The sequence below is a fragment of the Miniopterus schreibersii genome (assembly GCF_964146895.1).
Source record: "Miniopterus schreibersii genome assembly, chromosome: 6".
Classification (NCBI taxonomy): Eukaryota; Metazoa; Chordata; class Mammalia; order Chiroptera; family Miniopteridae; genus Miniopterus; species Miniopterus schreibersii.
This window is the reverse complement of record NC_138107.1, coordinates 27,325,906-27,340,434: the sequence shown is the minus strand read 5'-3', so window position 1 is coordinate 27,340,434 and position 14,529 is coordinate 27,325,906. Positions and strand designations below refer to the sequence as shown.

General features: G+C 32.6%; 1 protein-coding gene across 1 annotated transcript in view; it reads left to right on the top strand.

Annotated features, from left to right (window-relative positions):
* EYS (eyes shut homolog) overlaps positions 1–14,529 on the top strand; it is a gene marked incomplete at both ends in the record, with an annotated part of 1,105,706 nt that overhangs the window by 85,528 nt on the left and 1,005,649 nt on the right. The window contains 1 exon segment of the mRNA XM_081140616.1: positions 2,214–2,328. Within this exon segment, the coding sequence (XP_080996742.1) occupies positions 2,214–2,328 (115 nt within the window).

Here is a 14,529-nt window from a genome sequence, read left to right as displayed (position 1 = left end):
TCTTTCTCAGAGTTGCTGCTGCTTAATCTCATCCAGCAACTTGTTGATCTGATCTCGTTAATGACAAGATCAGACCTTCATTTAATTCATAGCCCTGACCCTCACTCATCTTTGGAAACCATACTCCAGAATAATATAAATCCAAGTTCCATACATGTCCTTAGCTAGTCTTGCCAATTTAATCCATTCCCACTCAAGAGGAAAGCTGAGATATGATAGCCACAACTCACCAACGTTTGATATTCTAGTGCTTCCTTCTTCCTGCCATCCCTACATCAAATAGGAAAGGGTAGAAATGGCACCTTTCTTAAAAAGTAGTATTTGGAATTATTTCTGGATCACTGGTTAAGTCCTCAGAATGAGAGAAGTTAGGTAAACATATCTTAACAGGTGTCATCAATGGAGTAGCCGAGTTCAATAAATTAAAATTAGACTGTACTTAATTTTAATAACAGCTCTAAAACTAGTGATATGACCAAAGCAACCTACTTAACTTCTCAGAGTATGTTTCTTCATGTATAACATAGTGGTAATAATATATCTCATATAGGGTTTATAAGCATTGAATGAGAAAATAATAAAATTGTATAAAAGTAATTAGTCTAGTGACTGGCATATAGTAGGTGCTGAAAAAAAATGGGTGGTTATTATTGATATAAATGAAGGAATGATTCAATCCTATAGGATGAAATTTCAAAGCTGTGTCTTGAAGAGCAGGAAAAGTAATTTACAATAATATTTCACTGAAGCTATTTCAGTTGAACTGTGTTAACATGGCCTTTGGTTTCTTCTTTTATGAAATTATCCTTTGTTCTTATAAGAAATTTAAAGTAATGAATATATGGTACAATTCATTTCATTAATTAAGTTAGCTTGTAACAGCATAGTCTTAAGAAATATGATTTTTTCTCTTAATTCTCTAGTGTTTACTTTAGAGAGACACGCTGTCATTTAATTTAGTACCCCATTTGATTTAATAAATGTGATTTAAAGTACAGGAATATTTTTCACAAATTAATGAGAGTGAGGGCAAAGGAAGCCAGAATACACTGGTATGGATTTTCTAGCACTTTATTGATGGGAGCTAATGAACTGGAATCCAGATTTGTCTGTGAGACTAGGAATGCCTGGGGCAGTCACCGGGGCCCCACTGCTTGTGGTGTCTCCAGAGATATATCTTCAACTGCAGCCAGTGTTGTGGCTGGACTGGCTTTTGGGGTTCTTCTTATGTTTGTGAGATGCACAGCATAACCATAAGGGAACTTGAAAATGCAAAGCTTATTACTCACAGGTCCTAGAGGGTAAATAGCACCTTCAGGGGCCAGGTAGCAAGGTAGCAGGCAGAGAAAAAGAGAGAGAGCTCAGACCTGGGTTCTGCCTTTGTTAGGCTTGAGGGTGTTGTGCATAGGGTTTCCAAAGTTTACTTTTTATGAGAGATTTTAAAACATAAGAGCAGAATTAGGGAGCAGGAAGAGGAAAGCAGAGGCACTCGAGCGGTCTGTTACCTAGGTTATCCAGGGCTATCAAAGGGAAACTTCATGGGTAGGGAAGGCCTGGCTGCTTATCTATTTGTGTAGCTGGTAGGTGTCAGATAGCTGCCAATAGATGTATTTGACCAAAATGGATCTTTGAAATAGACACCTCAACAATCAAAAGCTTAATGCCAAGAACCTTACTGTCAGGCACATACGTTACAAGAGTGCTTTATTAAAAAATTAGCCCAACTATGACCATGCTCTTATTTTCCACTGTAACTCATTGCACTATGTCTGAAATTCATGTGTGTCATCAGCTTCTGATAGTACATCATCAGTATCTAGTAGCTCTACTAAAGATTAAAAATCTCATTTGTCATCGTTTCTTTAACATTTCAGTAATGGTCTCTTTTATTCTACTAGTTTTCTATGGTCTATATTTTATTGTTAATATCTAGTTAGAGCAAAGTTGATTTACTGTTAAATTCTCAAAGGCAATATGAAGACCAGCAATGAAAATTAGTTTATTTTACTCTAATCCCTTTAAATATATAAATCTTTTCTCCTTTGCTAAGGACACAAGTATACACAGACAACATTAATGAATGAAAGTATCATGTAATAATATATGTTGAATGTAATTTAAACAAAGCATTATTCTTTTTGCCAATCTGTCAATAGACTTCAGTGAAAATATTTAATTGGCAACTTTTCTTATTTACACTGATGTATTTACAGTTGTATGCCAAGATTTACTGGAAAAAACTGTGAGAAAGTAATTGACCACTGTAGACTGCTCAGCATCAACTGTCTGAATGAAGAATGGTATTTCAATATAATTGGAAGATTCAGAGTAAGTAATTTAATACATGGCAAAGTAATTTAGCACATCAAAACACAATAGCTTCAGGCACTCTGTACTTCGAATGCTTTTATCAATCTAAGCCAGAGAAATATACCCTTATATGGATATTTGAATATATATATAATTTAATAATAGAGATTTTTAACTTACTAGAATTATGTTCAGAGGGCATGAATAAGTGGTCTAGGTAGTGGTTTTATTATAAAATAAGAGTACAACTAATTGAGTACTGGTGATTTATGTCTCTCTCTATATAAGACCACAGTTACTAATGCCTTAAGCTCTTAAACTAGATGGGGAATAAAAGTCTGGTAGTTATTAGTCAAGATTTTAAAAATATGCTTTTTTGCTGGATAGTTTTTGAAATAATTTTACAAATATGGTGTGTACTACACACAGTAAGGCATATCCTGTAACTCAGCAATTCCATTTTCAGGTAAGTCTGTTGGAGAAATTTCCTGGTTTGTACTGGATGAGACATATAAAAGAATTTTCAGTCCAAATCTGAAACAAACCAAAGCCTAGGGTAAGAGAATGGATAAATTTATCATGGCATTATCATACTACGAAAATATAAAAAGTGATAAAATAAGTGAACAATAGCTACATGTATCAAAACTTACAAATATCAAAACATAATATTGAATTTTAAACTTACTAAAAATTATATATGCACAGTGTTATAATAAATAAGTTTAAGTTTTAAAACACAAATTCATATTTTTGTGATTGCATAAATCTATAGCAAAGTGAACACACACGTGAGAATTATTCATACACACTGGATTTGCTAGAACTGCCTCCAGAGGGACAGTGGGAGAGTAAAATCAGTGAGAGTACCAATGGGACTTACAAGGTACCTGTGATGCTTTATTTTTTTTGAAGAAATGGATTTTTGATAAATAAAGATGGTAAGATTGTGTTGTTTATTTTATTCTCTCATTTTCTGTAGTATAAAATATTTTAATAAAATATATATTTTAATAATTAAACATCAACTTATGGAATGGACTATGAACAAATTTATTCTTGTATTTTTACAAACATATATTAAAATATAAGATTGTTACTATACAACAATATATAGGATAAGAATATAACATTTATTTAGCAGCTATAATACCTTTGGCATTATAACTTGCCATTTATGATTATGACCTTATTTGATCTATACATAAATCCCATTCCATTTTATATAAAAATAAAATGTCTATGAAGCTTTTGAAATATTTCCTTGAGTTTACACACATCAATAGTGATAGATGAAGCTAGATTTATACCTATTCTGTGTGACTCTGGATGCATTCTTTCAAGTACTATACATATCTATTTTCAATGTAAAGTATATAACACCATTTAATTTTTCTTTAAAATGTATCTATCATTTTCTTAATATTAAATTGTCTAGTTGAAATGTCTCTCTTACTTTGGCTTGAAATTATTTTATATTATCCTGTTTATGTTTTGGTTTCTGGTTTTGTTTCAAGATGGTCTCTGAGTATTTATCGCTGATGTTATTTTTAAGTTTTTCTTCTTCCACCAGCACTTTTCCCTGGGATATCTCAACTGTTCTAGTGCCTTGACAATTATCTATATGTTATTGACTCTATTTCCATTTGAATTTCTTTTTTTAAGAAATTTGAATGGACTTCTTACCACCTTGCACATTTTGTGATCCTACTTTAAGTTTACTGACTTCCATTAGAATAAATATTAGCAGGAAAGGAATGTGATTAACCTTCTCATTGGGTTCGCATATATGCAATGACAATGATAATGTACATTACTAAATGTTTTTAACATTGCAATAATTTTTCAGAAATATTATTTTCCTTATTGATTAATAATCCTAGTTTTGGCTGTATTGAATTTTGAAATGGTTAATATTTAAATTAATGTATATTTATAAATATATTTTTCAAATTACATAGTGGTTATGAAAGATAGAAATTAAAATTATTTTTTATGATACTTAAGTTTAATCTAATGTATTAAACACAATAAAATATCACATATTCATTTTATTTTAGCATGCAAATATAAAATATATCTTTCTAGGTTATAATATTTTTGGAATTCTATAACTAATTGTTTTTCTAATTTGATGTTTGCATTATTAACTTTTGAATATGCTAACTAATTTCAAAGAGACTATTTGATGAGCTATAATATTTTAGGAAAAGCTATAAACTATTCATCTGCTATTTAGAGAAAACAAATATATATTTACTTTCAGGGGGAAAGAGAATAGAGAGGGCATAAAATAAACAAATAGTAATAAGACACATTTAAATCCAGCTATATCCAAGGTCACGGCATATTTAAATTGATTACACACTTCAGTTAAAAGATAGAGATTTTTAATGGCACAGAAAACAAGACTCAATCAATGTTATTTGAAAGATCCTCCTTTTAGCCCTGGCGGGTGTGGCTCAACAGTTAGAGAGTCAGCCCAGGCACTGAAGGGTTTGGGTTTGATTCCCAGTCAGAGCGCATTCCTGGACTGCAGGCTCCATCCCAACCTGGTCAGGGTGTGTGCAGGAGGCAACCAATTACTGTGTCTCTCTCACATCGATGTTTCTCTCCCCCCCCCTCTTTCTTTCTGTATCCTCTCTGCCTCTCTCCTTGGCCCTCCCTCCTTTCCATTCTCTCTGAAAAAGCAATGGAAAAATATCCTCGGGTAACAAAAAAGAAAAAAAAAAAGATTCATTTTATACTAAAAGATACAGACATAATGGAAGTAAAATAATGGAAAGCTATATCATATAACAGTTAAGTAGAATAAATATAAATACTGGTGCAGCTTTATTAATAAGGTAGACTTAAATATAAGAAAATGTCAAAGGGGAAGAACTTTATTTCATATACATAATTGGATCAATTTATCAAATGAAATTATACATTTAATAGCAGAGCTTCAAAATACACACAGCGCAAACTGACATTCGTACCCATAATCATTCAGGACTTTATAATTTTTAATTAACATAAAATGTCTCTTGTATATTTGAAATGACTTTATGGAAACAGTGGACCCCAACGGGGTCCAAGGACAAATTAATATTCATAGGGACAGAGAAGCAGGGAACCAGAGAGAATCATGGGGAAGAATGGCTTTGGGAATCACAGAGAGGCTCTGAGTTCAAGTTGGAGCTAACTTAACCCCAGGGTTAATCAGAGTTTTGATGGTCATTGGGACCGGGATAATATTTGTATTATACAGATGTTTATAACATAAGCTAAAATAAAATAAATCAACAATTTGACAGCGGTTTGCTCCTGTTAATGAGATTAAACTAAAATTATAATCAGGAAAAAAATGTTTTTTGAATATACATTTAATTGAAGTAATGTGAACAATAAAGTGTACTCCATAATGACTTTAAGATTAAGAGTTTATATTAAATGTAACAGGCTGGACAACATCAGGCGTTTAAAGAAAACCCTGAAGGTCAGAACCTTATTAATTCTAAGCCATGCTTTTCATTATGAGTTAAATATCTCTATTTTCAATTCATCTTATTTATAATGAAAGTGCCATAAGGATGCTGAAATTTCTTATTGAAATTGTGATGAAAAATTTCTAATCAACACTTTCACAATGTCAGTTGCATTTTCAACATTAATAATATAAATGGTCCCGATGATAAAAAAAAAAGTCACTTTCCAAATGAGAGTCAGATTTCTAATAGCCACCATGTAAGAATAAATAATTGAAGAAATTAAGAGCTCATGGCAAAAAAAAGGAAGGTTCTTACTGTCATTTTTGTGTTTATCTAAATAAATAAATGACAACCATTAAAATAAAGAATAGAATTGATATTATGCACATAAAATAAAAAAACAGACACTATGCATTTAAGAACTATTTACATTGCTTCAGGAGTGATTCAGAATTTCCTTTCCTTACAGTTTTAATGATTACTAATAAATCTGATTTAATTTTAAATAGATAATACACATAGTTAGAGCCACAATTTCTGATTTAGGTTTATCCAGGTATTTTATAAGTTGACTGCTGCTTTTTATACCATCAAAGAAAATGCCATGAGAGCTTTATGCAAAACCTTTATGGTTTTCTTCTACAGCTGGTTCAGGGATGCAGATATAAGAATGCAGTTTATGTTTTATCTCATCTTTTTAAGTTTTCATAAGGGAGTCAACAGGAAAAAAAACACTTTAAAACTCAGCTAGTTTAACGTTACCATCTGTTTTATTTCTCTCTTCTATTTCCATCCTCTAGTTATTTTTTTTTACAATTATTTTCAACAAGCGTGACTTATGCAAACTCACACTGAAAGAAGCTCAAATTAGTATTCCATATGAGTGAAATTTGCATTTGAGGTAGGATTTAGAGTTTTAGAATTTTAGTTTTAACAACAGAAAATCTAAACAGAATACCCCCCCACACACACACACACAGGACTCACATAAATAGACCTTCCCTGGGCTAGAGCAGGTAAATATTTTACCAAAGACTCAATGTAATCATATCCCTTCTAGCTCACCCTAAAATAGCAACAGTGACCTCTTTGAAGATCCTAGAGAAACCCAAGCATGCTCCTGCCTCAGGACCTTTGTCTTGAATATTTTGACACAAAGTTCTCATTTTCTTCATTCTGTTTAGGTATTTTCTCAAATGGTTACCTTTTTGATGAGTTCTTCCCTAGACTCCCAATCTAAAATGTTAAAAACTCCCTTCCAGCCTATACATGTCACCTTGTTCAATCTTTCTTCTTAACAACTATTGCCATTCTGCTTCCCAGAAACAATATCGTTCTTCATGTTTTGTTTTGTTTTGCCTGTGAGACTATATTAGGCCAAAATTTAAGGTCTATGAAGGTAGATTTCTTTGTTTCTTTGTACAGGAATAACCATCCAGAGAAGGCAGCAAAATTCTAACAGTGGAAGTTATGCCAAGTGTAGTTGATGGGAACCTCTTTGGAAGGATGCTACTATGTAGGACAAGCGGAGACTCCATAAACTGACCACCAGGGAACCCGACCCCTCTCTTTAATGAGGTAGTTGGAGCTAACTAGCTGACATGAAATTTAAGGAGAGGTGCTTATGTTATGCACAAAATACCTCTCAATAATGTTTTTTAATATAAAAAATTATAAAAGTTAATCAAAGTGGGAGGGTGGATTAGATAAGTATGTTATGAACACAGAAAACATTAGTTTACACACGTACACAAAATGAAAAAAGTCTAAACTTCACACTAGGATCTGCTCCTAAAACTTAAATTGAGCTGAAAAGCCCAAGCTATTTCTTATTGGCCCAAGAACTACATTCTAAGCCACCCAAGATACCTTCTGATTGTACCCTCAACCAGATAAACAAACCAATATTTTCATTCTTCATCAGTCCTCAGCAACATTTCCTTTAGGTTTAAGGACTGGATGGGTATGCCCTAGTTTGTGCTGAGCAACACAGACATCTCTGGAAGTCAGGTGTAAAAAGATCCCTAGAGAAATCGAGTGTGATTGTGGCCCTGAGGGGGATACTTTGCAATTCTAGAGACGTTTTTGGTTGTCACAAATCAGGGTTGGGTCTGCGACAGGCATCTGGTGGGTAGGGGCCGGGTTCATTGTTAAGCATCCCACATGGCAGCCTCCATAATGAAGAAATATCAGCTCCAAAATACCTATATTGCTGTGGTTGAGAAAACCTGACTAGAGGAAGTATAGGCTGTGGAAGTCAGAAAATAGTATAGCTTTTTCACAGAAAGAAAAATATACTTTGTGACAGTTTAAAGAATCTCAGATTTGAAAAAGACAAGCTTCTGTCTCAAACAGGGAGACCATAACATAAGATAGCTCCCAGGCTGAGAAGCCTTTGCCTGGTTTATGTGGGCCGTGTACCCAAGAGTTAGGTGCATATAGTTGGTTAAGTCAAATTGCTTTGTGATTATTTTCCATCCTATTTTGGAAACAGACTCTGTACATCCAGTTCAGAAAGGGGGGGGTACGTGCTGCTTGGTCACAAGTGCTGCTTCTCAATCCTTCCCTCTGAAATACTCAGATTTAATTCATTTGGAGTTTTTCTTCTTATTTATATCATTGGACATTTATATGAAAAGTTTGGAGGAGGAGTATTAAGTAGCATGAACTAGTGTGATGGTGAGAGAGAGCTGTCTCTACTTGTTTTTAAACAGAGGAGGAGGCAGGAGCAGGATTCCAGATTTATTAAACATGAAATAGTCCAAGAGCGGCCAAACTGCTGAAGTAGCTTCAGTAATGCCACATGATCAGGATGCACTTCTATAATATACCAACCCATGTCTTATACTCAGAGATAATGATTCCTCTGCTCTTCTCTGTCTCTCATAGACATAGTTCTTAATAGTTTTCTGACTTTACTTCATTTAATCAATTATTTATACCGCTCTTATTCAGGTTCTTGGTAGAGAAGTTGACCTGCTTACCGTAGTTTAAAAGAGAGTAGCATCTTCACACTATCTTTTTTTTAAACTTATATTTATTGCTGAAAGTATTACAGATGTCCCTCCTTCCCCCCCCCCCCCCCCGTTGATTCCCTCCACCCGGCATCCCCCCCAGGCCTTTTCCACACTATTGTCTGTATCCATAGGTCATGCACACATGCATCTTAGTTCTTTGATTAATCTCCCCCTACACTCCCCACCCCTGCCTTCCCTCTGAGATCCCTCAGTCTGTTCCATGCTTCTATGTCTCTGGATCTGTTTTGTTCATCAGTTTCGACAGTTCATTAGATTCCACATATGAGTGATATCATGGGATACTTGTCTTTCTCTGATTGGTTTATTTCACCTAACATAATACTCTCCAGGTCCATCCATGCTGTCCCAAAGGGTAATCTTTATTTTCATTCTTCAATCTATTTTAATCATTTGAATCAGTCATATAAATCAGCAAACGAAAACATGTTTTGACTTGTAAGAACATTTTCAAAAGCACAAGAAAAAAATCTTGCCTAGATTTCACGTTTGAACTGTTCTCAGATGGCTTTATTGCCTTACAATTATTAGTCACAAAAAGAAGTAGAACCTTTTTTAATGGTCAAACTCACACAGTATTATCTGGGTCCTCTTGATTTTGCTTTCACAGGCAGCAAGCAGTAATGAAGCAACAGATGATCTCAGTGTAGAGGATTAATAGAGATTAAAGTTACCACACAGCTTCTATTTTATGTCAAGGACTTTGTGTACAGAAAATAATTTACTCTTAATAGTAAATTGGTTGTTCTAGGACAAAAATAGAAATGCTCAGGGAGTCATGCTTATTTTAATGTCACTTCTACATGCAAAGTGTATGTAACTTAACTAGTATACAATAAGTAGCACTTTGTAATTCTACATGTTTTCTATTGATTGATTGTAATAATTAGTACTAGCTATACAATAGAAAGAAATTTAAGAAGGATTTTAAGTGATGAATGTATTAAAAAGCCTCTCTCACACTTTCCAAATTTGATTTGACTTGATACCATTATCCATGTATAAGAGCAAGCATGGAGGGAGTTTTCATTATGTCCTATCATCTCTTTTGCTTATTTTCAGCAGAATTTTATATCAATTAATAAAAGAAATTAAACAGCTTAAGTGTAAGAAATGACAGTTTCATTCATATAAATTATTGTAATCCCTGTGAATGACTGATATGCTCATATTTAAAGGAAACAAATATAAACACTAAATGCCTTGGGGAAATTAAAGGCAACAAATGTCTTTATTAATAATGGAATTTAAAAGTAAAAAGTAAAAAAATAAAATGCCTTAAGAAGTTTTTATAAATTAAAAATTTGCCTCTCATAATTGAGAAATCACTGGTGAAACTATTTTAAAAAAAGGTGTTTTTTATGTGAATGTCATTCATACTATGTTTTGGATCTTTAAGTTGACATTTTTTTCTCCCAAGAAGCTCATTAATAGCAGTTTGAGCCATAATATCGCTAAGTTATGCTAAGTCTATAGACCTAAGAAGGGATATCAAAAGTAAATGTTAAGTAAACTGAAGGCAAATTTTGATGAACAGTTTTTGGGAATCCGGAGTGTGGTTAACTGAATAATGGTCCCCCAAATATCCCCATATCTTAATCCCCCAGAATTTACTAATTTACCTTATGTGGAAAAGGAGACTTTGAAGATATAATTAAGACAAGGATCTTGCTTTGAGGTTTTTATCCTGGATTATCCAGATGGGCCTAAAATAATTGCAGAGATCCTTATAAGAGGGCTACAGAAGGAGTCAGGGACAGAGAAAGTGATGTGGTTACAAATGCAGAGAAGGGAGTGATGTTCATTCAAGATGCAGGAAGAGTCCACAAGCCATAGGTACATGTAGCAGCTGACAGTGGCAAAGAAACAGTCTACCCTGATAGCCTACCGAAGCAACAGGCCCTCCTGAAATCTTTATTTATCCAAGTAAGAGTGATTTCAAACTTCTGAAATCAAGAAATACGTAAAAGAATGAACATTTTAGACTACTGAGGCTAGAGTAATTTATTACAGCAGCAGCAGCAAACAAATACACAGAGATTTCAGAAAAAAAATATTTTTAACACAAGGATAAGTTTTCCAGCTTAAAATGAGTAGAGGGCACTCTAAATGAACACATAAATTTGGTCATAAAAATGGCATTTGGTCCTCATGAAACACAAAAACACTTTGGATTTTTGTTGAGTGGCCATTTTTAGTTTGAGTTTTAGGGCTATCTGTACTAATTGACACAGGTGAATTAGTGCAGGTCAGAAAAAAATGTAAAACAGCAAAATTATTGGTTGGTTGGTTCTGTATCTAAGAAGGAATAGACTCCATCATTCATTAGTTAAAATTCCCCATTCACTTTAAAATGCTGGCCATGATTGGTGGGTTCATTTGTGACCTACGTAGGGAAGCAAGAGCCATGTTTATAAAGTGAGATCTAATTTATCATCTACACATGATATATTACAGAATGAAAGAGGGCCTTATCAGCTACTTGATTGGTGTAAGAGGCATTAAACTAGGTCTGTTTAGACATCAGGCACAGTTTAACTGCTATTCTTCCCAATGTGGGCATCTAATTTTATAAATTGTGATCTACATAATTCTTATGTTATCTTTAACAATTATCGAAGTAATAGTTTTACCTGGTACTGTAAGTGACCAATAAAAAGCATTAATTAAAAATGAGGCAATCAACACTGCAAAGTGAGAACCACATATAATTTACTATACAGCCAACATCTTGGTTATAGATATAATCACAGGCATTAAAGAGGCCCATGGGTTAACTAATTGTTTTGGTGAAATCCTTACTCAGGTACCTTCATGGAAAATGTCTCTGTTCTTTGTTTTTAATCTCTTAGGTTTCTTTGCTTGTGTATTTGTGCGATATCACTAGTTGTTCTCATTGAAAGCATATTTATTGAAAAACTACCTTGTGGAAACTGTGCCCTAGGCACACACAGTTGAACAAGACAGACCATGGCCCTATCTCATGCTTTGTCATAGTCACTCAAAGTTTAGGTTTGATAATAGTGTCCACCTATTATAAGTTTGGATTGTTTCCTCAAACTGACACAGAAAGAGAGAGAGAGAGAGAGAAATATTTAAGCATATTTAAGTATGCTTAAACATATACTTATTAATATATTATAATAAATATATTAAGCATGTTTCCTACCTCCTTTTTCCATTTTTTCTTTACAGTTTCCTATCTAAATCTAGAATTAGACAGACAGTTTAGGGATTTAGAATTATAGGCAGACGGATTGTCACTCTGTCTCAGTTGACAAAAACTTCCTCCTGACAATATGCTGAAGACTAGAACTTTTTACATTGAGGTGTAAAGTTTAATTACTTAACTGTACCAAAACAGCTTGATATACACTATCACCCAGTCAAATTTTCATGTAAAGAAAATTAAAATTTTCTCTCATCTTTCTTGAACAGTGAATACAGAAATTAGGAAACATAAATTAAATTTCAGTTTTTAAAATTTAGGTACCTCTCTTCTTCTTACGACACAAAGTTATATATGGCCAAGAAATATTTTTAATATGTACTTTATCTTTTTAATAATAATGTTAAGAACTCAGTGGTCTCATCTAGGTAAAGGACTTCAACTTTAAATGATCCTGATTGACCCTGAGAAGCATACTGTATCTTAATTTTCTCATTAAAACTCCTGATATAAAAGGTAGATATAAGAAAGACCTAAAGGGATTATAAAATTACCTAGAATCACCCCAGAGAAGGATGTCATGGTGAATTTTAATATTTTTATATAGTCCAACTTGCTTTCTTTTATGAGGGTGAAGAATTAGTCTTAAACTCTTATCCAGCAATAAAGTGAGCTATTTCAACTCAGGCCAAATTATCATATTTTAAAGTTTAATTCATTTTGTATTTTAGTACAATTAGTTTAGTATATCTATAATTGTTTTCTACTTAATGACTAATATAATTTGTAGATAAGCATTTTTTAATATTTCTCATCTAAGAAAATTTTCAAATCCATGCTCTAGACATATTTTTAAATTTAACTATAAATAATCTAGCAAAAGTACTTTTAAAACCTGCTTGAAACAAAATAAGTAAAATCATTTAGTGTGAGGAAAGTCATCTTACTTCAATGGTAATTTATTAAAAGATATAACCAACAGTTACAGAGATTTATGTAGACAAAATCAGAATTCATGTGGCATATAAGAAATTATTTAAAAATTAACTTATAAAAGATATTTAAGAAAAAATATTCAATAGTTTATTTGGGAAAAGAAATTTAAGATTAAAGTTTCTACATGTAAAAACTGAGGTTAGTGAGATAAAGATTGATTATGCAAAAATGATACTGGAAAAATTGTAAGATATTTTTTGGGGAAAGATTTAGTTCAATATATATTTTTAAAGATGAAAAAGATATTAACAATAACTTAAATGGCAAAATGCCAACTACAGATAGGTTGAAGAAATATAACAAAATGCTACAAAAACTTGACTTGTGTTAAAACAGATAAATAATTTACTATTAAACTAATTTTTCAACTTCTTATGCAAATAAAAAAGGATATTTAAGTCACTCTTAGCCTCTTAAGTATTTACCCTTCCTGGGATGGCAACCTTATTAAATATGTGTGACTATGCCATGACAAACAACATCAATTAAATTATAGTTAGGTCTTTCATCCATTTTGAATTAGTTTTTGTGTATGGTGACAAAAAGCAGTCTGCTTCAATTCTTTAGCATGTGGTTTAACAATTTTTCCAGCACCATTTATTAAAGAGGCTTTTTTTTTTCCTTCTCCATTGTATGTTTTTGGCTCCTTTGTCAAAAATTATTTCCACGTATATAGGTGGGTTTATTTCTGGGATTTTAATTCTGTTCCATTGGTATATCTGTTTTTATACCAGTGCAATAGTGTTTTGATTACTACAGCTTTGTACTTTAGTTTGAAATCAGTAGCTATTATACCTCCAGCTTTCTTATTCTTTTTCAGGGTTACATTGGCAATTTGGGGTCTTTTGTTGTTACACCCACATTTTAGAAATATTTTTTTCTATTTATGTAATAAACATCATTGGAATCTTGATATGGATTGCATTGAATCTACAGATGGCTTTTGGTAATATGGACATTTTAATAATATTAATTATTCCAATCCATGAACATAGGATATCTTTTCAATTATTTTTTTCTTCTTCAATTTATTTTATCAATGTCTTACAGTTTTCAATGTACAGATCTTTCATCTCCTTGGTTAAATTAGTTCCTAAGTACTTTTTTTATGCTCTTGTAAACAAGATTTTCTTTTTTTCTTAAGGTAATTCACTGTTAGTGTATAGAAGCAAAATTGAATTCTGCATGTTGATTTTGTATCCTGCAACTTTACTGAATTCAATTACTATTTGTAACAGTTTTTTGGTGGAGACTTTAGGATTTTTTTAATCCTAAAAGATTTAAACCCTAAAAGATTTAAATCCTAAAAGATTTGTCACCTTCAAAGAGAGACAATTTTATTTTTTCCTTTCCAAATGAATGTCTCTTTTTTTTTTCTTGCCTAATTGCACAGGCTAGGACTCCCACTAGTGTGTTGAATAAGAGTGGTGAGAGTCTTGTTTTCTTCCTGATCTTACAGAAAAACCTCTCAGCCATTGAGTATGATGTTAACTATGCTCTTGTCATATATGGCTCTTATTACGTTAAAGTAATGGATGTTGAATGT